Below are 26,192 nucleotides of genomic sequence, written 5' to 3'. Positions count from 1 at the left end.
TAATAAATTAATTTGAATACAGTATTTGATTTTTTCAATTAATATTTAAATAAGATATGAGGAAGGGAAGGAAGGAGAGAAGGGGGACATAAGGGTGTAAGGCATGTACCAGGCATTGTGATAGTTTTATCCATAAAATAATCCTTAAAAGGATTAAACACTTATATTAGTAGGGAATTTCCATTATTTATTATTTTCTTATTTAGCTCAGTTTTTTCTCTAAAAATTAAATATAACTTTCATATGCAAGATTTTACAATTCAAGTAAAAATAGCAAAACTAGGGCTGGCCCGGTGGCGCAAGCGGTTAAGTGCTCCACTGCGGCGGCTTGGGGTTCGCCGGTTCAGATCCCGGCCGCACACAGATGCACCGCTTGGCAAGCCATGCTGTGGCGGCATCCCATATAAAGTGGAGGAAGATGGGCACAGATGTTAGCTCAGGGTCAGTCTTCCTCAGCAAAAAGAGGAGGATTGGCAGATGTTAGCACAGGGCTGATCTCCTCACAGAAAAAAAAAATAGCAACACTATCTTCATTTCAAAATAAGGATATTGTGTGGAAAATTTAAGTTTCATTTGGGCACTTGTTTGCAAAACTTATTTTTATATATTTATTTAAGGAAATGGTGGAAACATATTTGTTGATAAACAAAATGTTAGCCTACATTTTAAAATATTCTAGCATCAGTCCACAGTAATGATTCACAAGAGAGTAGACTGTTTTGATTTGTAGATATTTACCTACAATAAAATCTTTTAATAGAAATCAAAGAAACACGGACAAAAAAAATAAACACATCCTTATAAGCATGGGCATTTTTGAATCTTAGACAGCTGTAAATGTGATTATTTAGTTAAATTCATAATCACTGCAACTTACTAGTATAGTAGGATATAAAGTTTTTCATTTTGAGTGAATTTTCACATGGAAAAAGAATAAAGCGACATTCTGAGGAAAATAGTCTACATTATATTGGCAAGAAAATTTGCGCTAAACTATTTATATCTTTGACAAATATTTAATACTAATTTTAGAATATCAATACTTAGATTAGAAATCTAGTAAACTGTACTACATACACTAATGAACATGATTTAGAATTTTAGGGGGGCACATATTTAAATAGTAATGGCTTTGGGGTAAAAGTAAATTAAACACTTAAGTCACAATTTTAAAGAAGACAAATTGAAAAGATATTAATATTTAATTATTCTCCATTTCCATACTGATAGTGGGAAATCTGGAAAAGTGACCTGTTTCATTGTTCCATGTTCTCTGGAGTCCATCATAGTGGTATGCACAAATCAGACTTTTCAAATGAACTCACTGGATAAAATGCGTTGTCCCTCAAGTTATAGAAAATCCTCTAAATATCTTAACGTCAAGCTTGCATTTACACTGGAGTACCACTTTCACTGTGTCACTGTCTCCAAAGGGGACTCTGAGTTGATGTGAGCTCCTGTTACATTGGTATTACACAAAACATGGATTATTTTTATACAGTATGTTTGTGCTGGAAATCACATGTATAGAATTGTCAACATGCCATATATTTTATTTTTGTTTCTGTTCTGTTTTTGATTTTCAGAAAGGATTGAAATATGCATTCTGCTCTCTCCCAGGCTCAGTATTTTAAAGTTTACATAGCTTCCTTAATTGTTTCTCAAAAACACAGTTTGGCAAGTCAAATAACCCATATTCCAGTTTACAGATTAAATAATTAAGGTATAGAAATAGTAAATAACTCCGAAGTTTATGTTCCTGAAGAGTGCTAGAAAGGAGAGTCATATTTAAATTTGTCTGATTCTCATGTATTTTATTTACTCTGCCATCATAAAGACTTAAAACTGATTTCTAGAAATGAAAATGAAAATAATAACAGTAAAAGAAATCATTAAGAACTTCACAGGCATTGTCCAACTTTTGCCACAGCAAAATGCTTCTAACACACATGAATATGTTCACATTGTATAGGTAAAGTGATTAACATTTAAGGATAAAAATTATAACCCAAGGACTGCGGGAAATAAGAAATAGAAACCCAAGGAACTTTCCAATTCACTAATATAGAATTAGCTAATTTTACTATTGAGCAGAAAATACCAGAATGTATGCAGGTAGGCCACAAGCAGCTACAAAGCTCTAGTGGGTGTTCAGCTCTAATTGTCAAGAGTTAAAGCTATGGTTTTTATACATCATCCTACTTTTAGTAAATACACAGCAGTTATTCAGTTTGCATCAGTAATGGCATTAAGCTTACTCTGACATCTTTTTATCAGCACCGCCTGTGGTTGTCTCCCACAGTGCATGTCATACAGATCGTTACTTGCATCCACAATGAGGTTAGATTCAGTTCAGCTTCCCCAAGGAACACATAATGGTAGTAAGTCTACAGACAAATTGGCATTTGTCTGATCCCAAACTCTGTCCTTTTAATCATTAAGTGATGGAATATTAATTCTACATTAGAAATATAAGATAATATTGGATCAACATGGAAAGAGTCTATTTCCATCTAGAAGGATTTAGTCTCCTGTGCCCAAGTATGGAATGAGTGCGAGGCCACACCAGTTCCAGAGGCTCAGCAAGAGCAGAACAGAGGTGGGACTGTAAGAAAGTGATGACTGAAAACAGTCAAATGCTTAGTCATACTTTTATTCTAGTGCTTCCTCAAAATGTAGTCTTTCCACAGTCCTCTCCTACGAAACATTATTTCTGACTTCATGAAGATTGCTTCTGACCCTGCCTGCTCAGAAAAGGAGCAGAGAACTATTTACTCGGGCACGATTAAGGCTACTGATACCAATGATTAGAGCTAATAAAATTATACTTGCCTCAGATTTCTAGAACAAATTATTTTTGTCTTCTCTTAAAAGGTGAGCAAATACTTGGTTGAGAAATATAGGCATACATAAAAAAATTATATATAATATCTACAGTAAAAGAGAGATATTCATGTAGTAGCAGTAGTAAGGCATGAGAAGATTACAACCCTGGCTTTGCCAAGATAAGTCATTTAAACTGTGCCAATTTCAATTTTATAATTTACAAAATGAGAACTCAGATTAAATATTCTTAGATTAAATATTTTACTTTTAAAATATTATAAAAAGATCAAGTAATGATCGATATTAGCTTCCAGAAAAGTTGTAGTAGTGCCTTGTTTTCATAAAGAGGAGTCACTATAAACAAGCAATGCTTAAGTCAGTAAGTAATTTTAATTTAATGAATATATTTATTTTATCTATATAATGTAAAATTGATATTAAATATAAGTATTACATTATCATTCATTGTACAGAGACAAAAATATTAATTAATGCCAATATTAATTATTATATCTGAAGCTATTGACAGAATATATTACTTTCAAGTTGTTTTGGTAGCTTTTTTCTATGTATTTAAGGTAGTATTCAAAATCTGCAAAGAAGATATTGCAAAGCATAATAATAAAGAAATTTTAACACATGGCTGTATTTAAGAATTAGTGTTACTAAGAACATTATCCTAAACAATATGTTACTTAATTTTACAATAAATTATTTAGTTTTGCCTGTTGTTTGTTTTTCAGCTTTACTAAATTTTACCATATGCATGGATGCAGTCTTTTGAGACATTTCTAAAGAAAAATTTTCATCAGCATTTTGTTTCTAAGATAGAGCCACATTGTGGCTGTGCTGTTATTCATTTATCTTCTCTATGATATCAATACACCACAGTTATTGTATTTATTTAGCTGTTGAACAATTTATATTTTCCTGCTTTTGTTGTTCCTGTTAATTGCGAGGGTGGCGTACGTATTCAAGAGTTTTCCTGCAGATGTAAGCCAGGGAAACTGCTGAATCTTGGGCATGAGAATATACAACCGTTCAAGGTATTACATGTGGGTTGCTTTAATTTATAGGCTTCCCCACTGGTCTATATCCAACCCAGCACTTGGGGAATCTGGTCAAACTTCTTAATAGTGTGTCACTCTCATTGGTATTAAATGGTAACTTATTTTGTTTAACCTGAATTTCTTTAAATACTACTGATATTGAAAAATTTTCATATGTTTATTTGCCATTTACATTACCTCTTCTGTTAAATGTTTGTCATTAATTTTACCATTTTTATATTGCGCTGCATCTTCTTTCTTATTGACTCAATACCTTGCATTGTATATTAGAGATGCAGATCTTTTATCAGTTATTTGTGCTACAAATATCTTCATTCATTTTGTGACATTTTTTCCTTTTTGTGGTGTACTTGGAGGAACTTAAAAAGCATCACATTTTAATGTAATCAAATTTATCAATGCTTTCTTTACCATTAGTGCCTTTTGTGTTTCAAAATCTTTTATGTACCTTAATAGATTATATGCTAATATTTCTGTCTAAAGTATGTATAGTTTTGCCTTGGAAATTTAAGCCCTTAATTATTTAAAATGTACTTTTGTGTATAGTGTAATGTGTGGTCCATTTTATAATGATGATGATGATGTGGGTAACAAGTTTTACTAAAACCATTTTTGATAAATTGGTACTTTCCCCACTGATCTGCAGTAACATCATCACCACACATTAAATTTCTCTACATAGTGGATCTGTTGCTGGGTTCTATTTTCTATCTCTGTTTGTCTATCCCTTTGACACTGTTACAGTGTCTTAATTTCTAATACTATATAATAAGCCTTGATAAATGGTAGAGAAAATATCCTTTATTGTGCTTCCTCATACAAGTCTGAATAATCTTAGTACTCATAATCTTAGAATCAGCTTTCAATTTCTATGAACAATTCTCACTGGATTTGTATTAGATTACATTGAATATACACATCAATTTGGAGAGGCTGGCTTTATTTATGATATTTTGTCTTCCAACCACATACATAATATAGCTCTTAATTTCTTTAGATCTTTCATGAAGTTCAAAAAAGTGTTCTGCATATAGGTCTTTCAGATACTTTGTTCGATTTATTTCTAGGTACCTTATAGCTTTGTTTCTTAACTTTTGTTAGTTTTTCACCATTAAGAATAATATATGTTATAGTTTCTTGGGTTTTTTTTTTTTTTTTTTTTGGTGAGGAAAACATCTGTTGCCAATCCTCCTCTTTTGGCTGAGGAAGATTGGCCCTGAACTAATATCCGTGCCCACGTTCCTCTGCTTTGTATGGGACACTGCCAAAGCATAGCTTGATGTGTGGTGCATAGGTCTGTGCCCAGGATCCAAATCTGCAAACCCTGGGCCGCCAAAGCGGAGCACATGAACTTAACCACTATACCACCAGGCTGGCCCCATATTGTAGTTTTTTGTTGTTGTTTGTTTAATGCATCTTAATCAGCTTGAGAGGGCACATTTCTATTTCTAGTTTGCTAAGAGTTTTTTTGTTTCTTTTTATCTTGCATTGTTTAGAATTTATGGATATTGCATTTTATTTTTTGGCTTTTCTATATATGTTGAAATGATATCTATGTGCTTTATTTGTCCCTCTTTTGATTCCTTAAGTTTGTGGATAATTTTTATGCTTTTTAAAAAAAAGTCTTTCCTTCATTTCTTCCTTCATATCTACCTTTCTTCTTCCTTCCTTCCTTTCTTCTTTCCTCCCTCCCTTCCTTCCTTCCTTCCTTTCTCCCTTCCTTCCTTCTCTCATTCTTTCCTTTAATGCTGAATTAAAAAAGAATTCCTGGAACTAAATTGATAAAAATGGATTTTCTTCTTATACACCAGTGGAGTAGGTTTGCTATTGTTTTGTTTAGGCTATGGACACCTAATATCCCTTATGAGTGGGAGCATCTGGTATTGATATCAAAGTTTTCAGGTCACAGAAAAAAGTTTAAGAGTATTTCCTTCTTCCTCTATTTTCTGGGAAAAAGATGTATAAGACTAAAATTACTTATGTCTTTAACTTTAGGTAAAATCAACTAGGCCTGATTGTTTTCTCTTTGGAAAAATTATTTTTTACCTAAAAATTGATTTTCTTATTTATTGGAGTACTACTCTGATTTTCTATTCCTTTTAGAGCCAAATTTGGCCCTTTTTAACCCATCCATTTTCTTACTATTTTTAATATCTTCTGTATATGTATTTATACTCTCTTTTTCATTAGGAATATGGCTAGTTTTTGCTTTCTCATGTTCTGCTTTGATAAATTTGTCTCAATTTTATATATTATTTTGCTAGTGTTTTTTTGAATGTATTAGCTGTTGTTATAATTTTAATTTTGGGTTTTTTCAGATAATGACAGAAACATCAGCAATAAGAACAGAGATTTAATTTTCCCATTACGAATTCTGCATTTACAGCTTTGACAGGCAAAATAAACCAATCATTTGCCTTTTTCTTTTTCTCAGAATTAATAGACTGACTGAAAAATGGGAAGACTGCATTTAAAACATATGTTAAAGTGTTAACTATAGTATTTTGATATCCACCAGAGGTATATATGAATTCATGCTAAGTTCTGATTTAAATTATCTTGTATTCTTCCCCAGTGTGACTTAACATCACACATTCCATATATTCTCTTATAAGAGGAAAATGATCCTTTGTGTAAAGAACTTTCCTTTCTATTTTCTCCAAGTTTATTTGGATTTTAAACCTTGAACTTTTAAAATATTATGTGATTTTTTTTTTTACCGACTGCTTTTCTTAGATTAATGATGAAGGCAATTGTTCATCCCTTAGACTCCGACAGCGTACAACGAATTCTGACAACTTTCTCCCACTCCAGTTCCTGAATAACATGTAATTTCCTTGATATGACAAAATATCATTTTAGCATTTATGTCATGCCTTGGTGTTCATTTTTCATTTTTCTGTAAGTTAATGAGTTCTAGCAAAGAGTGCCTTCATTAAGTTGTCTTTTGCCAAAAGTCCTGCTGCAGCATATGCGGCTAGTGGCAAGCTACAGTCTTAAGGAGATTTGTTTTAAACCAAGCCTCCGAAGTGTGCGTGGAAATACTAAATACATCCCTGTGTGTTTTGCAGACAATCCTGGTTTGCTGAGCCATGTCACAGTGGGTATTAGAGTTCTGGATGTCAATGACAACCCACCTGAACTTGCCAGGGAATATGATATTGTTGTCTGTGAAAATTCTAAGCCTGGCCAGGTAAGTTAATTGTTTCCTTCCTATCATTTGAATGGATACAAAACAAGCAGCTCTATTTCTATTATTCTTTGTATAATCCTCAAAATCCCCCAGTGTCATTTTTGCTCCCAGTGAAAATAATTTTAAAAAGCTTTAAGTACCAAATATATTTTTTTTGAGACTCATAGAAAATAGATTTTCTCCAGATCCCAAATATAATTCAAAAAATGAACTCATTCATGAACACGTTCATCATAACAATAAAATTATATTGCATACTTTGTGTACAGCCCGGTATTAAATGAGGAGGAAACAATGAACTTTCCTGTCCTCATGAAGCTTAGAGACTAGAGTGGGGAAGAGAGACTGGCCTGGTCTATTTTGGAGGGTCTGAGGGAGTGACATATGAGTGACCATTGAGTGATATTGGTACTAAAAGACGATTTTAGGTTTTAACATGGGAAAGAGTGTGTGTATATTAAGGAGGTGGAGTGAGTGAAGGATGGAGAGAAAACCTTGAATGTGGGACATGAGTCTGATGTAGCATGGCAGCCGGTTAAAGGAGCATGACAATTTGGAAAGAAGGCCAGTGTGGCCAAGGCCCATAAAGCCTCTGGGATACTGGAAGGGGATATGCATTTGTCTTATCTGCTGTATAACAAGTTACACAAACTTAGAAGCTTAAAACAACACACATTTTTTTTTATCATCTCACAGTTTCTGTGAGTCAGATTTCTGCTCCTGGCTGAGCAAGGTCTTTGCAGGGGTCTCACAACACTGTAATCAAGGTATTATTCAGGACTGTGTTCTTACCTGAGGCTTGGGGATCTCTTTCAAGCTCACATGGGGGTTGGTAGCATTCAGTTACTTTCATCTGTAGACCTGAGAGCTTTAGGATTCTCCCCAGCTCTTCAATGTTCCCCAGAGTTTTGAGATGCCACCCCCAGTCTCTTGCCATATGAGCTTCCCCAGTATGGCCACTTACTTCGTCAAACAAATAAGGAAAGTCTCTCTGGTAAGACTCTGACAGCCTCTCTGGACAGTCTTATATAAGGTAATGTAATCAGGTGAGTGATCCATCAACAATTTTTCTATATTCTGTTGGTCAGAAGCAGGACAAGTCCCACCCAGACTTAAGGGGAAGGGATTACACAGAGGCATGCGTTCCCTGAAGGGCACCTTAAAGTCTGTTTGCCACAGATGAATCTAGAGAGGTAGAAAGGGTCTAGGTCTAGCTGAGTCAGATAATGTGTCTTACTGTCTTTGGTAAACCAGAATGAATATGTCATCCCTAATTACTTGAAATCATTTTGAAGCTTGTGATGAAATTATAGTCCTGAGAAACATTGCTTTGTGTACTTGTGTATGACACACAAGTAATAGTGGCTTGCTAAAGTAATCATTACTTACGTGTTTTTAATACCCTCGGGGGAGATATTTACATATTTATAAATGGAGGACTCTTTTTTACATAAAGTTTTCTCAAGTTTATTGTCTACAAGAAAATTAGAGAATATGAATGAGGACAAAATGTAAGAAAATTATATTTGAAAGTATTTACAGATTCTATGTTTTATTCTTTTAACAATATATTAAGATATCACTTCAGGTGCTTAAATGTTTTTTTATATCAGCATTTTAAAAGCAGCAAAGAATTTTATGGTTGAGATATATAATGATTTACTTACCAAACCCATTTCAATTTAGTCAGAAATGAATGCATACATCGTAAAATTTTCTTAACATGTGTTATAAAAGTACAATTGATGAGAAAAATGTTAAACATTCACATGGAAAATTTAGATTTTAAAAAATATAGCCACTGCATAGTGGTTAATTTTTTACACTCCACTTCATCAGCCTGGGGTTCGTGGGTTGGGATCCCAGGAGCAGACCTACACACGGCTCATCAAGCCATGCTGTGGTGGCATCCCACATATGAAATAGAGGAAGATTGGCATGGATATTAGCTCAGGGACAATCTTCCTCACACACACACACACACACACACAAATATATATATATATATATACACATATAGCCACTGAATATGGGATCTCAATTCTCAGTAATGACATCAGATTGGACATAGCTGAAGAGAAAATAAATGAATTGGAAAATAGGTCAGAATAAAATATTCCTGTTGAAGCATGGAAAGACAAAAAGATAGAAAGTATAAATAAGAATATGAAAGATGTATGGAACGCATAAGACATAGAACATGCAGTTCTAACATACAAATTATTAAATTCCCAGAGGAATATTTTGTAATAGAATTGTGCAGAAGTAATATTTGAGGAGATCATGGCTGAAAATTTTTCCATACTGATGGCAAGCATCAAGTCAACCATTTAAGAAGCATAGAGAGAAACAAAAACAAAAAACTAAAAGTGAATGACTACAAAGATAATTTCCCCTAGATGCATTGAAATAAAATTTCAGAAATAAAATCATAAAATCAAAACAGCAACAGAAAAAAGACATAATACTTTTAGAAAAATAAGATGGATCTAGTGTTAGACAGAGTTCTTAGTCTTGACACCAAAAGCATGCTCTATAAATGAAAAACATTGATAAATTAGACTTGATCAAAATTAAAAATTTTTGCTTTGTGAAAGACTTGGTTAAGAGGATAAGAAGACAAGACAGAGTAGGAGAAGATATTTGCAAACCATATATCCAATAAAGGATTAATATCTAGAATATAAAAAGTATACTCAAAACTCAATGTTCAAAAGAAATACAATTTAAAAATGGGCATAAGACATGAGCAGACATTTCACTGAAGAGGATTTACAAATAGAAAACAAGCACATGAAAAGATGTTCAGCATTGCTAGTGATTAGGCAAATGAAAACTAAAACTAAATGAGATATCATTACACACCTGTCAGATGTGTGGAGGAAAATTGAAAAATAGTGACACAAAATCCCAGGGAGATGCAGAGAAATCGGTCATTGATACATTGCTGGTGGAAATCTAAAATGGTACAACTACTCTGAAATACATTTTTGCGGTTTCTTAAAAAAACTAAACTTCCAATGACCCTATAGTCCAGAAATGGCACTTTGGGATATTTTTCTGAGAGGTATGAAGATTTGTGTTCACACGAAAAAACTTTACACAATTGTTTATATCAGTTTTATTTATAACAAACCCAAACTGGAAACAACTCAGATATCTTTCAATGGGTGAGTGGTTAAACTGAAGTGAATTCATATCATGTAATACTACTCAGCAATAAAAGGGAATAAAATATAGACAGATGCAAAAACCTGGATGAAACACCAGAGAATTTTGCTGAGTGAAAAAAAAAACTAATACCCCAAAGGTTTCGTAATGTATGATGTCAGAGGTTAAGGAGGGGGTTGGGGGACCGGGAAGTGTGTATGGCTATAAAGGGCTGCATGGGGGATTCTTATGCTGAAGAAAATGTTCTGTATCTTGATTGCATCAATGCCAATATCCCGGTTGTGATATCATACTATAGTTTTGCAAGATGTTACCAGTGGAGGAAACTGGGTAAAGGTACACAGCATCTCTCTGTCTCTCTTACAACTGCATATGAATCTATAAGTATCAAAATATAGAAAGTTTAATTAAAAATAAAGCCGAACGAACATTTTCAAAAAGATCAATGCCTTTAAAAGGACAATACTAAAGCTGATTTTTATTGGGGGAAAAAAAGCCAGAAAAAGATGGAAAGGTAATTCCCAAGAGCCACAAGATAATAACTGACAACCATGAATTCTCTTTCTACCAAAAATATTCCTCAAAAATAAAGACAAGTAAAACTCATATTTAGACAAAGCAAAAATGTGGAAATTCCTTACCATAAGCCACACAGTAAAGATTCATTGGGTGAAAAAACAAAATAACCATATTGGCAGCTTGGAGGGGCGAAAACCCTTAAAGACCAAAGCAATTAGTAAATATATTATTAAAATTAAATTAGTGATGACTGAATAGAAATCAAAGGAACATTTTCCAGCGATTAAAATATACGTAGTATATTTGGCAACTGGAGATCACAAGTAAGGAAAAATATTCTAAATTCATTAAATTTGAGGGAAATTGATAAACTACTAATTTATAATCTGTTTTATGTGTGAAGAATGCACACTGTAATTTCTAGTTTAAGTAATAAAAATACTAAAAGACCATGTAACTAACAAGCTAATAGAAATTGGAATTAAAAATACTTAATCCTAAAGAAGGCAATATTTAAAGATCTATTTCTTGAGCTTAATTGTGTTTATTAAAATAGTCTTTCTTTTTAAAATAATTCACGCACTTACAAAATCATTGTATATAATTTTACCCTGCCGTATTGTGTTTCACAATACAAAGGGAAAGGGAAACTTAAAAAGCTTTTCATACAACACTTGTCTTCAAGGATGCTAGAAGGGCACATTTCAAAACTAAAATATAGTCCTAATAAAATATGAAGTTTAAAACAAATTTACTAGTTCTAAAATAATCCAAAATAAGAAAGTTCTGTGAAGTTTGTAAAGCTCAAAGTTTGAATGATAAATTTCCATATGTGCTGTTGAGATATAGTTTGTCTTTTAACACAAAATAGGCAATGTAAAATTTGAAAATTTTAGTATATAAAATTCTAAAGCTAAGTAGAAGTCATGATAATTTTTTTAAAAATCAAGAAATAAATCAAATAAATATAGATATTTATTTTGATATAAATAAATCAAATAAACACGGGGAAAATAAAAAGCAAATAAAATTATGTAAATTTAAAGAAGCATATGTCAGTATTAATGTCAAAATAAAATCATTTAAACACTCAAATTAAAAGATTCCTATTGTCAAAATAGATAAGAAAAAAAGTCAATTAAATGTTGTTTATGAGAGATGCATAATAAATATAGTAAAGAAAAAAAATCTGAAAGAAAAAGTATGGAAAATTATATCAAACGTTTACTTGAATAATTGCTATATTCATACTCACCCAATTACACACACACACACGCACACACACACACGCACACGCACACACACGCACTTTATCAAAGGAAACATTACTAGATATAAAGAGGCACATTCATTGTGATAGAAACAGTGTAGCAGATAGAAATAACAATTTTAAATTTTTATATACTTATCAATATTGCCTCAAAATGAACAAAGCAAAAATTGATAGAAATATAAAGAAAAATAGACAAAGCCATTATCGTATTGAGAGTTTTAGTATGATTTTGCCAGAACTGATGATAGAATAATCACGTAAAATTTTAGTAAGGATACTGAGAATTGATTACCACAATTAACAAACTTTACTATTTAACAAATATAGAATACTGCATTGAACAACATCAGATCATGCATTCTTTCAAAATTTACAAAAAACATTGACCAGAAATTTACTATAGGTGGGGCCACAAAGCAAGTTTTAATAATTTGCAAAGGATTGGCTTCATTATTTTTCTTTATTACAACAAGATAAAACTAGATACTAATTCAAAAATATTGCTAAAAATATCCAATGGAAATAACGAAAGGCACTTCTAAATAAGTTATGTCAAAGAAGTAATAAAAATTGAAAATATTTAAATGGAATGATAATGAAAATATACTGTATGAAAGAGGAAGAAAGGGGGAATCCATTTTCTACTCATTTTATGATGACAACAGAACTATAATGTCAAGACCTGAGAAGGATATAATTTGAATTATAGATATTCTCTCTCATGAGCAAAGATAGAAATATCATAAATGAAATATTGTCAAAGATAATCCAGAAAAAATAATACAGTAAAATGAAAAGGAGAAAAATTAAAATTTATTTTTATAGTTGAAGCCAAAGCTTTTGATAAAGTTCAACATCCATTAATAATAATAATAGTGATAATACTACTATACACTAACAGAATTTGTGAATGAAATGAACACTTCTGCTAAATATAAAGTCTAGATAAATGTATTTCTCATATTTCTTTATATAACAAAAAACTGGAAGATGAAACAAACACTATACCATTTACTATCACATTAATAAATTAAAATATCTAGAAATAAATGTTACCTTTCTTAGATATTAATTGTCTCATCTATAAATAATAACCTTTAGTAAGCTGGTCATTCCCCTCAGTGAATCTTTGTTTCTTTGGTTTATAGGTTATTCAAAAGATTCAAAACTCGTTCATTTGAAATGTGATATAAAGAATTAAAAATCCAAATATAAGCGAATGATTGCATCAGCCATTTTTAGATGTTTTATTTTTGCATAATTTATTTCTTTTTTGGAATTTGTATAAATAAATAAAAATTAATTTGTACTTCAAGGTAATTTCAAAACTTCAAGGATAAATTGTGATCTTGAATTAGGAACAATACAGGCTTGCTAGCCTGCAACCACCTTGTAGGTGAAATCTCTGAAAATCTAAGCAAATGATACTCAGCCGTTGGTCTTGGATAGATTGATGCTTCTCCTAGTGATGTCAGCATCTGCTCCCAAATCCAAAATGCTAGTTTCAGTTTACTGGATTCAACTGTCTTCCTCTTGGCCTGTGACTTTGACTTTTTCCGTTGGCCTCTAATATTGTCCACTTCTTGCCCATATGAAAGTTCATTCGGGCATTATCTCTAGGCCATGCTCCCCTCTCAACGTGACATTGCTAGCCTGAGTCCTTCTGTTTTATCCTCTGCATTGACTACCTAAACTCTGTAGGATTTCTAAGAAATTATTTATGTGATGTTGACAAGTGCTTTCTTCATCTCTAAAATGAACAATTGTCAGAATTTTGGGGCTCTTCCAAACCTGAGATTCTATGAGTATATGACTAGATAAGTCTCAAATTCCTTTAATATGGACTACTTTATTCTCCTCACGTGAAAAACCACTCCATTTTTAGAGAGGGCTAAATTTGTGACAAACTATTTTTTTCTTTCGTGGGTCCCGTTAACCATTTAAATTGTATTTCTCTCTTCTTCATATAACTATTACTGTTTTCAGAAAGTAATCACTAGACTTAGCACTTCTAAATTCTAATGTATATTGATTTAGTTACGTGATTACTTCTTTTTATCATTTAAAAATTATCTTCCTATTTAGCATCATTGCTGTCTATAATATTGTATGATTTTAGATGTCGCTATAAGATAGTTGGATTCTTATGTTACTTGAACATTTGTTTCCAACTCTTTCACCAAAATTAATTTAAACTTTTTATTGAGCAGATAAAAACTCATTTTTAAATATTATTTATTGCACCCGTATTTAAACAAATCATTGCCAATCTGTGTGGTCAGTTTGTCTGATTAACCCATTATGCAGCAAATGGTCTGAATGTTTCTATTTTTTGCAATCTTTGGCTCATTTGACCTTATGTTTGTAACATTTCTGGAAAACCTTTGTGTGTTTTGATGCAGAGTTGGAATAAGAAACTCTATTGAAACAATAATTTGTGGAATAGGTTTTCTGAATCGTATTTGTATTCCCCAGCTGTACGACAGTTCCTCTTTCTGTGACAATTGCTTTTAGAATTACAGACATTTCTATTATGAATGCTGTGCATCTAAACATAACAGCATGTGGCTATGGCAAAAAGACTGGTCTTTTATGAAAGCAGAGGTTTAAACCACATATAACAGCAGAGTTCAGGTCGATTTAGGTATCAGTATAAACTGCAACAATATATTTCTCTGAGTTAATGTATTTTCCTGTTCTGAAAAATATCTTTTAAGCACCTTGCATGAAAAAAATATTAAAAAGAAAATCATGCAGGCATGAAATTTGAAGTCAGTTCCCAAAATAGAGTGAATTCAAAATAATTGAGATGTGCCTACACCTAGAAACTTTGAAAAATGAGTGAGGGGAATCTTTCTATCTTATTCATTTTAAATTCCCCCTCCCCTTTTTTTAGAAGTAAACTTAGGAAACATAACATGTAAAAGAAAACATTTTATTACCTAACACCAGCCTCTGCTCACACATCACTAGATGTGATGCCCACATCACATCCAATTATTAACAATACAACTTTCTATGAAAAAAGTTAACTAGATCAGTAGAGATTTTACACCATGTCAAAGATCAAGCTCATTTAACTAACAAAAGTTGGCATCAAATAAATTTATGATTCCATTTGAGACTATATTATAAAGCAAAATAATTGATTAATTTAAAGAAGATACATTGTGTTCCATAGAACTTTCTCTTTAATTTAAATGTTTACTTAGGGCTAGCTCATTTACATAATAGAAGACTACATTATTTGTGTAAATTCATGACATTGCTTTTTTTTTTCTAATAAAGAACTCTAGAAGTATAGACTATGGAAGACACATTTAAACAAGTGGATATATTTATTTGATAAAAGAAATACAAAATTGGTCCTAATTAGTTTCCGCCAAAAGTGAATCCTTATTAATGGGCATTATCAAAAAATTCTGCTGGTGATTAGTTATAAATACCCACTATCAATTTGGGTTTTTTTCCCTTTGGTAGAATAAATCTATAACTGTGTTTCTCTCAGATCTTTCAAAATAATCAAACACTTTATGCACTAATTACTTAATGTCTATATGATAGAAAATATCTAAGTTCAGTTAGAAGGAATGAGAGTCAGAAAATAAATTGTTATGGACTGTACATCACCAACCAATTGCACAGAGAGCACAGGGAGCACTGTGCAGATAAATCCTAACTCTGATTGAATAGTAGAAAATATTGCTGATGAAGACATGATCTAGATATCTACCACACATTTGTCTTCTAAAAATCATAAACATGTTAACTTCTTAAGTATGTTTCCTAATAAAAGTCTGAGGAAACAATAAATGGAAATCCTATTTCCTAATAAAAGAGAAAAAGTGATTAGTAAAACAGAAACATTGTATATACCTTCCTCATCAAGAAAATATCTCAGAATTCCAGATAAAAGCAGACCAACATTCTAGGTTTTTGGAAGCATTTCTCAGAAATATTATGGAAAAATATTTAATTATAGATGCTTGACCAACAATTCTACAAGAATTCAAGATGGTTCACTCAAACAAAATGTGGTAATCAACTCATCATATACTGTAGAACTGTAGAGGAGACTGAGAACTCTTTTTGAAGAAGATAAATTTGCTATAAGTGAGCTTTCTGGTAAGTTCAGGTTTGAAATTACCTGTACAAAAATGGAAAGGATTTTGGGGCCAACCCTGGTGGCCTAGTGGTTAAGTTTGGCTCACTCCACTTCGGCCGCCCTGGTTCGGTTCCTGGGCATGGACCTACATCTCTCGTCTGTCAGTAGCCATGCTGTGGCAGCAACTCACATACAAAAAGAGCAAAAAGAGGAGGAGTGGCAGTGGATGTTAGCTCAGGGCTAACCTTCCTTAGCGAAAAAAAAAGAAAAGATTTTGTACTAAAAATACAGTAAACACAATGAATATAAATTATGTCAGAGTTTAACAAATAGAATAAGCTCATGTTTGTAAGAATGTTAAGAAAATTTAAAATAACTTATAAATTAACTTAGAAATGAAAAGAATTGTTCCAAACAAGTAATAACAGGAAACATAAAATAACTCAATTGATTTAAATTAATTAATTAATTGCTTTAAATTAATTAATTAATTGCTCTCCACCAATCTCCTCCAAAATTACATTCTAGGGTAAGAATTGAACTTGCAAATATGTCAGTATGTAATGAGGTATCGTCAAGAAAATAGAATTGCTAATCGGAGAATTACAATGAATGAAGAGTTGGGCGAGAGGACATTTATTTTCCAAAAGAAAAGCTTATATTTATTTTATCTAACCCTGAATACAATCTTGAAAATTTGATGTTGTTTTTGTTTCAGCTTCATATTAAGTAACTGACAGGTAGAGAAAGTAGGTATGTTGCTCAGATTATGCACACTCTGAACTTTATGGAGCTTTTCATGCACTTGAGAAAAAAAGGTCAGGTTGCTTCTGATTGTCCATCAATTTATTCTCCTACTCAGAGTCTAAACCAATAAAAGAAAAAAAGAAGATCTATCCAGAGACTACACGTGCTTTAAATGAAAAAGAAACCAAGCTATAAGCATATGTGTAAATTTTCAGCTCATAAATAAATAATATGGAGGGAAATGAGTAAGAGAAGAAGGATAGAGACTTCTTGAAAGATGTGGTGGGGGAGGGGCTTTTACCTAGGATCTCTTGCTGAGAAAGTAAATTTTGATCTGTGATGGAAAGGATACAAAAGGGTGAGCCGTTTGAATATATGGGTGAAATTGATCACGTCTATATCCTGAAGGACTTTCTTCACTTTCGCTTCATGAAAACACATGGTTTCTGGTCCTGTTCTCACTCCACTCCTTCTCAGTGCTTTTATATTCCTCCTCATCTCCCTCACCAACTGAAGCACACAATACATGGAGAGGAAGTTACGTTGTAACTATGATACACTCTGGTGGATTATTTCACTTGTAAAATATTGAAATGAGGTGAAATTGAATAAAATGTTCTTAGAAATTATGTCAATTTGTGAAATGGACATACTATATTTCACAGGCAGGAAATACTATTCTTATGGCTCTATTTTCTCTCTCTTTGTTTTTAATTTCTCTGAATAAAGGCTGGAAAGCAGAAACCGAAGCATTAGGACACTAATTTTTAAAAGAGGAAAATATTATCTCACTTATTTGTTTGGATATTTACTTTTGAAGAGTGTAATGGCAATAGCTATGGGAATTTGTGTCCTGCTCTTAGGCCACCTGGAATATTTCATTTATAGAGTCTAATTTTCTCTGCTCCTTGATGTGCATAAATTTCAAATTTTGGAATTGCTTTCTCTCAACCTCTAGAGATGGGAAGCTCTGAGTGGTCTGGTTTTGCCTCTGCTGTTTTACAGATTTGAGGCACATGACAATCCTTCGGGGACTCAGAGTCCTCATCTCTGAAATACAGGGGCTGCATCATGATCTCAAAGGTCCCTTGAAACAGTAAAAGAATATGACGCCACTGCTTTTGCGTTTACTGACTGAGACCAACATACACAGCAAGGCTGTTTCACACCAACACTGGGGTATTTATGTTTGTACAAACAATGCTTCATGTCTCCCCAAACAGGTGTTCTTACAAAATCTTACAACTAATTGGCCCCAAGGTACTGTGGGTGACAAAGGAAAAGAATTTAAATGTTTGTGCTGTGCTAGAAAATAAAGCGTGAATGATTATAAATTGTGCCACAGTATGTTACCTAAAACTGAATGCAAGGGAGAGCAGGTTAGTTGGTACTTTTACTAGATAAATTTGAAAACACTTAAAGTGAATAAAGAGGTCTTTTAAAAATCCTTTTGTGTTAACAATTGAAAACGTTATAATTAAAATCAAGAGAGTAAGCCAAATTAAATTTACTATTTAGTATTTGTTTTTTTCTTTAGGTTATTCATACCATCAGTGCCACTGATAAAGATGATTTTGCCAATGGACCAAGGTTTAACTTCTTTCTTGATGAACGCCTGTCTATAAATCCAAACTTCACTCTGAAGGACAATGAAGGTGAAATGAATATATATATTTTTCGATTTATGTGATGTCTGCATTGACTTGATATGGAATAGGCCTGAACAGTTTTGCTTTATTCTTATATACCCATGAACAGCTTGCAAATCAGCATTCAAAATCAGTCTGATGTTAATGTGTTATGATCTGTGAATAGCTTGTATTTAAAATTGAGCCGTATGTACAAATAACTTTCATTGAGTTTTATACAGAAGCACCCCCTTAAACAAGAAATGTACATGTAATATGCTCTTGGGCAAATTTTAAAAGAAATCTTAGCTGACAAACATGTTTATGAGAGCTGCTGCAACTGCTAGGAGGTAGAAAAAATTTAAATTAGGAAAAATGAAAAATATGTCCTAGGGACAGTTAGGAAAGGAAATGGAATGTTTGAAATCATCTTGCATTAGCAAGGCTATCAAGATGTGCAGTACAAATTATATTTCGGCTTGTTATTATGAATATTTTCCAAAATATGAGTAGATAAATACGCATAATTGCAGACGATTGTGGAAATTTTTGAATTATTTTTGTTTAACCTTCTGTATTGTGTGGGAAATAAGAACACTCTAATTTACTAACCAGAAAAGATTCATTGTGATCTAGATTTCTTATTTGGTAAATCCCTCAAGGTAGTGTAAAAGTTACTCTTCTATACATAAGGGAAACATTAAGCCATTCAATCTGTGCAATGTTCTGATTAGCATCAACTTTCTTCTTCCCAAAACTATCTTTTATCACGTTTATATGAATATGCTGTTATTTGGGATTTAACACTTGCCTCAGAAGCACATGAAAGAAACAATACATATCACAATCACAAGAAAGCATATATTTTGGAGTAAATATTTACTTCCATCTCTGTACCCTTCATGGAGAAGCATTTTCAAATGCAAGGAAAAATAATATTGCTAAATGGCAACCCACTAAAACATTTTTCCCATTATCCCTAAGATCCTTTAAATTATCATAACAAGGATACCAAATTGTGCACGGCCATAATAAGGTTTATATGAAAACACAAAGCTTGTTTGTCTCTCTCATTTTATCTAGCCCTGTGGTCAGCTCTCCTTATGGGAATACATATTTGTGCATGTTTGTGTATGGCAAACTGTATCTAATTGACTATTATTTACTTATTTACATTTGACCATCCCATTCTATAATCTCAAATATACTTAATATAATTAACTATACTAAATATGTAAAAAATCAATTCATATTTTCCCATACTCAAATAATTACTTAATTTGGGGAGCATTCAACTTTATGTAGATTGAAATGGTATCTAGATACCCATACTTATATTTCAGTTGGATTTTTTCTGTTTCCAATAAAGATTTTATTTTACCTTTTAAAGTAATTTTGATTTGATGATATTATAATGAAAATTTGACTTAGATTTTAAAGATGTATTATAGTCAATCTATTTAACCTATAAAAGTATAACTCCAAAAGTATTTTACAAAAACAATGGAAATTTACTGTTGAAACGCACATTAGTGACTAAAAAGTCCTTCATACACGAGTATTATATCTGGAATAAGTGAATTTAATTAATGAATATATTCAAAACGTCTTACTTCAGTGGTTTGACAACATAACCAGTGCTGGGAACTCATATTTAAGAAATTATTCTAAAAATATATACATACTTTTAAAAGGGCTTATAATGCTGATGTAATTTTAACATATTTTAACCATATATATGGATGTTTAAATCAGCTACACCATCTCAAATATGAGAAGCCCGTGGACAGTTGTGTAGGGGTAAAGATGTTTTAATTATTTTGTAAGGCTATTTTTTAAATTTTTGAGAATTGATGAAATTATAAACGACACAGAAATAATTTCTTTTGGATAGTAAAAATAGCGATTTTCTGAAAACAGGTAATACTAGTACATAGCTGAAAACATCATGTGCTTGAGTAAACAGACTTGGTTGTGCTAGATAAGATAAACCGCCTAACTTCCCTGAGCCTCAGTTTTTACACTCATAAATTGTGGTTTGAAATACCCACTTTGAAGCATTGAGAGAATTAACAATACCATATGTAAAGGTATTTGAGTCAAGATGGACTTTTCTCCAAACACAAGGCAGTTATGAATAATAATGTATAAAAATGACATTAAAAATGGGATGGCCATACCAAAATGAATACATACATACATACATTCTTGCGTACACAAATACTTCTCTAGACAACCCGGAGTTGTCTAGACACAAAGGAGTAAGAGTCAGCCTATCCAGGCCTGCTGGATTCTGGTAGCTTGGGCATTGCATTATATGAGTTAGTAGATATTTACATGCCCCAGAACATAAACAAAGAAATCTAAACTAAAAAAATTAAAACCATTATTTTTCTCTGCCCACTGCTTACATGATATGCAGATTCAGGCAACAGTAAAAAAAACAGACAGAGCCTTTAAACCAGGATGAGTGATCAGGAACCCACTGTTTTAGTGGCGTTTCTAAATTGCTGTACAGCAAAGAGTGAACGGAGAGAAAAATATATTTCCAAAATAAGAGAGAGAGAAATGCATATTGTTGTTTGTGATAAGCCTGAAAATCAAACAATTAAAAGAAAGGCAATGAAATAAGAAATCAGAAAATAAATTCACTCTGAATAATACAAAATATATAAATGATCACATAATTACTTTAATAGAAGTATGTTTAGGATTCTCAAAATTAAAAAAGTATTAATAATATCTTTACAAAAAAGACCAAGAAGGGTTTAAATGAAATGAGACAACAATGAAAGAAAACAAATTTGAATGAAAATAATTTAAAAATCCTTATCAAAATAAAACTCTAGTTTTTGCATATATAGAAAATTGTATAGCACTGTATGAAACTATATAGTAATTTAATTTTATATACATAACTATACATAAACATATATCCAGAAATTAAAATTCAATTATATATGCATATATATAATGTATGTATATGCATTATATATATAAAACTATAGTTACTGAATATACAGAAAAGTATATAGCACTATATAGAGAAATATATGGAAATTCAGTTATATATATAGAACTATATAGATATACATTTTTATCCACACATTTAAAATTTAATTATGTATTACCATATATACATATATATACAGATGGGCCCCAACTACAATGATTCAACTTAATGATTTTTTGACTTTACAATGATGCAAAAGCAATACGCATTCAATAGAAACTCTGCTTTGAAGTTTGAATTTTGAATTTTGATCCTTTCCTGGGCTAGCAACATAGGTTTGATCCTCTCTCGTGATGCTGGGCAGCCGCAGTGAGCCACAGCTCCCAGTCAGCTCCTCGATCTCGAGGGTAAACAACCGATACACTTACAACCTCTCTGTACCCATCCAACCATTCTGTATTCACTTTTAGTACAGTATTCAATAAATCACATGAGATATTGAACACTTTATTATAAAATAGGTTTTGTGTTAGATGTTTTTGCCCACCTGTAGGCTAATGTAAGTGTTCTGAGCACGTTTAAGGTAGGCTAGGCTAAGCAATGATGTTCGGTAGGTTAGATGTATTAAATGCATTTTCTACTTAACGGTAATTTCGACTTATGATGGGTTTATCGGGAGGTAACCCTATTGTGAGTGGAGGAAGATCTATGTGTGTATAATGTACGTGTAAATGTATATGTATACACACATACACAGATACAGATAGAGAACAATAAAGAAAATTAATAGACAGTGTTATCTCTAGACTGGACGCAAAGACAGATTTACCAAGTCAAATGTAAAATTCATTAATTCAAGCAAACAAAGCTCAGATAGATTAAAATAAAGAAAAATTGTGAGAACACTTAGATATGGAGTATAAAATGTCTAGAAGAATTAAAAAGAAATTATAGCAGCAAGAAATATATGTAGATAAAATTACATGACAGTTTTTCAAATTTAAAAATATATGGACCCACACGATGAACATTAACACCAAAAGCCAAGCCCAGAATTAAATCTATATTTTGATATGTCAGTTTAAAATTGCCAAATGTTAAAGAAAAAGAGAAAAAAATTTAAACTATCAAAAAGAAATGGCAGAATACTTAAAAAGCAATGATAATTAGATTTAAAGTAGATTTTTTTTGTTCAAAAAAAATAGATGACAGGAGTTGATAAAAATCATATGCTCAAAATGCTGAAGAAAAATAATTTTCTATTGTCAACTTTATATTTAGTTAAAAATGATAAACTATCAGGAATTAAGGAAGGACAGTTATTAAAAACTTTTTCCAATATATAAGAAAGAACTTTTTATTTTTAGCTACTGACATTTTTGCAAATATTGTATTAATCTTTGCCTTCAGGATCTCTGTAAGAAATAATAGACAAGAAAGAAAACAATTAATTAATAATATTTTATTTCATATGTTTTTAAATATTTTATTACTATTTTATTTCATACATTAAAACTTGAAGAGTTAACACTAAATTAATAGAATAAGAATCTGTAATTTCCACAGCAAGGAAAGATTTTTTAAAAGTTAAATAATAAAGCTTATTTTATCAATAGAACAGAAAGTCAGAATGGAGAATAAAAGATATAAAGTAGAAGCATGAAAAATGAAAAAAAAAAAAAAGAAATTAGTTCAAAATACCATAATCACAATCAGATTAAATATTCCTAAACAAAGATATTTCATTATATTTTAAAAATATGCAGTTATGTGCTGCTTACAAGAGCTATACCAAATTCAAAATGAGGTAAGTTTGATATAAAAAGTCAGAAGCATTTAGCTATTGATTCGTAAGAAACAGCTATTCTGGAAAACAAATCCAAACCTTTCTGTCTTAAAATAAAAAAACATTTATTTAGTTCACATTTCTAAGAATTAGCAATTTCTGATGGGTTTAGCTGGGTGATTGTTCTGGTCTCAGGATACTTTCCATCACTACAACTAATCTGCATTGTACTGAATGTTCCCCTCAATTCTAAAAGATAAGGAAAACAAATAAGAACAATAATAAGTAGAAACAAAACACAAGATTCTCATTGTTAATAGATGAGGAAATTGTCTATATGAAAATTTAAGAGAATCTACAGAAACATCTTAAGAAATAATGGGATAGATCAGCAAATTTTTGGAATACTAATAAATGCCCCAAATAAATAGATTTCCTCTATTTTTAAAAATACGCAGAAATAGCAAATCAGATACAATTTAAAATGACAAAAACAAATCAATAAAAAGCCTTTCTAAGATCATTAGAGGAAAAAATATCCAATAAATAATGTTCAAGTTCATCATTATAGAAAGCAATGTTAATGAAAATATAAAACTATACCAGAAAAATTAGGCATCTACCACATTAGTGAGTCAGAACACGCAACTTTTTATATTAATCTATAAGTTAAATATAATTTTAATCATAAACTGAATTTAATAATTTTTTAATAAAAGGCAAAGGGTTAAGGATTGAGAAAAGCAAGAATGTATTGAAAAAGATTATGAGGGAGGTGTATAGTTAGAGGAAAGAGAAGAAAAAAGGCATATCCTAAGAGATGTTGAGACATTATAAAATGAATGTAGTATCAGCCCCTAGAGTTGTTTTTTTCTTTTCTTTATTTTTGTAATGCAAGCGCCTGACAAGCTTTGATTGCCAAGGCATCTACTTCAAACCAGCATCCACTTCAAAGATGGCTCTCTTGAATAAACACATTGCCAGCCACATGTCTAGATAAAAGAGCCAGCCCATGTTTTAGAGATCTTGGTTAATTTTGATAACTGACCATCTGGGCCACTTGTTTCTTCCCTTATGGTACTTTAAATGCCTGCTCTCATGTTTTAAATTCACCAGTAGAGAGTGAGCCCCACGATACCCTAAGCCCCGACCCTGACCCAAAAGAAGCAGACCGGCAGGCCCACATGCTCTCTCTCTCTCTTTCTCTCTCTCTACCTGCAACCTTGCTGTGTGGCCCCAGGTGTGCCACGTAATTTCCAGGAAATGTAAGTAATAAACTTTTTTTTTCAAAGTTTCCTAATAGTTATTGCTGAAGAGCGTCTTGCAATCATAATAAGAACCGCAGGGGCTGATCTAGCCGTGCTGTTGATTATCAGTATGCTGAGACCAGCATGCAACAATGAAGCAATCCTTAAATATGGTAGTAGTTTGGAATAGACAAATAGATGAGGAGAACAAATTGAAAGGGCTGGAATAAAATGATTAGATATCTAAATATATATATAAATATATGAACTTGACAGAAGGCAAAGGTAGCATTTAACCATTGTATAAAGGATAATCCAAAAAGTACATAGAAAGGGGCCAACTAGCTATATATCTAGAGAAACTAAAATTAGAATCCCTCGAACACGTGCACAAAATTAATTACACTTAGATGAAAGAACCACTTAAACAAGCAATATTTTAAAAATTTTAGAAGAAAGTGTAGTGGACTGATTTTATAAAATTGGGGTAGGAGAGGATTTCTTATAAAAGACACAAAACACCACATTCATAAAATATTGACAAATGTGATAATATTAAAATTATTATATTCCTGCATCAAATTATTTCTAAACAAAATTTAAAAACAAGTCATAACCTGGGTTAAGATATATATAGTATATATATATAAATGAGTAAAGATTGGTATCATGAATACATTTAGAACATCCCACAAAATAAAATAAACATTCCATATAGGAAACAAAACAGTTAAAGGATAGGAATAGGTAATTAACAAAAGAGGAATAACAACATGCTAAATAAGCATATGAACATTTGTTCAAAACTATCAATGATCTTAATCATAAAAATGAAAAGACAATAACATAATAGTTACATGCATCCCTTTAGTCAAAAATAAAAACAAAATCTGGGAATACCAATGGTTCAACAACCAAGTAGTTATTGAAGATGTGTAATAATAGCATTCACACCTTGATGTTGAGGTTATACCCTACCTACATGCTAAACGGTTAGTCTTGACAGTTTCACGGATGCTGGCAGAAGGCTCAATACTCCTGGGTCAGAGATAAATGGCTTTCTCATGGCATGGGAAGCAGTGTGAACTTCATGTTGTCTCTGATTCCTCTTACTCCAAATTCTCAAGGGAGCGACATGGGGTGGCCCAGGTGAGTTCTGTGTGTGCAGTGTGTTTGCTTCACAGCAGAGGAACCTTAAACTAGGTGATCCCAATACTCTATAATGGGCTGCAGGAAAATCAGGTCGGACTTTGCCCCAGAAGTAGTCATTATATTTATTATATGGGGTAATAAAATCTGTCCTCAGCTCTGGAGTGAGACACTCTATTGGCTAAGTCTGTTCTGTATAAGAGTGCATACTACATGCTGTGACATGAGTAATAAAAGTCCTTTGTGTCTGACCCAGGAGTCTTATGTGTTTTGCCAGCATCCGTAAAATTGTAGCAGGCTAACTTGTTAGCATGTGGATATAGTAAAATCTCAATCCCTTTGTATTTCTTGACACTTCATTGGACTAATTCCTACTAGAAACAATTGCAAAAAACACCTATTTATTTATTATAATTATTCATATATGTATAGTGAGCTTATCCCTGAGGCAGATAGCTTAATAGTATTTATGCCTAGAATCCTATAAGCTAGCTAATGTCCTCACACCAATTGAGATCTTCTTCT

The 26,192-nt window shown here is 32.0% G+C and overlaps 1 protein-coding gene across 2 annotated transcripts in view; it reads left to right on the top strand.

The window, feature by feature from the left end:
• The window catches only part of CDH18 (cadherin 18), a 466,620-nt gene that overhangs the window by 417,632 nt on the left and 22,796 nt on the right, over positions 1 to 26,192 (top strand). For both annotated transcript variants that reach the window (XM_004422693.2, XM_087443160.1), the window contains exons 9-10: positions 6,968 to 7,089; positions 18,442 to 18,559. In XM_004422693.2, the coding sequence (XP_004422750.1) occupies positions 6,968 to 7,089; positions 18,442 to 18,559 (240 nt within the window). The remainder of the gene's footprint in view (positions 1 to 6,967; positions 7,090 to 18,441; positions 18,560 to 26,192) is intronic.

The sequence above is a fragment of the Ceratotherium simum genome, chromosome 18 (assembly GCF_057802395.1).
Source record: "Ceratotherium simum simum isolate JZ-2026a chromosome 18, ASM5780239v1, whole genome shotgun sequence".
NCBI classification, from domain to species: Eukaryota; Metazoa; Chordata; class Mammalia; order Perissodactyla; family Rhinocerotidae; genus Ceratotherium; species Ceratotherium simum.
This window is presented reverse-complemented; position numbering and strand designations above follow the sequence as displayed.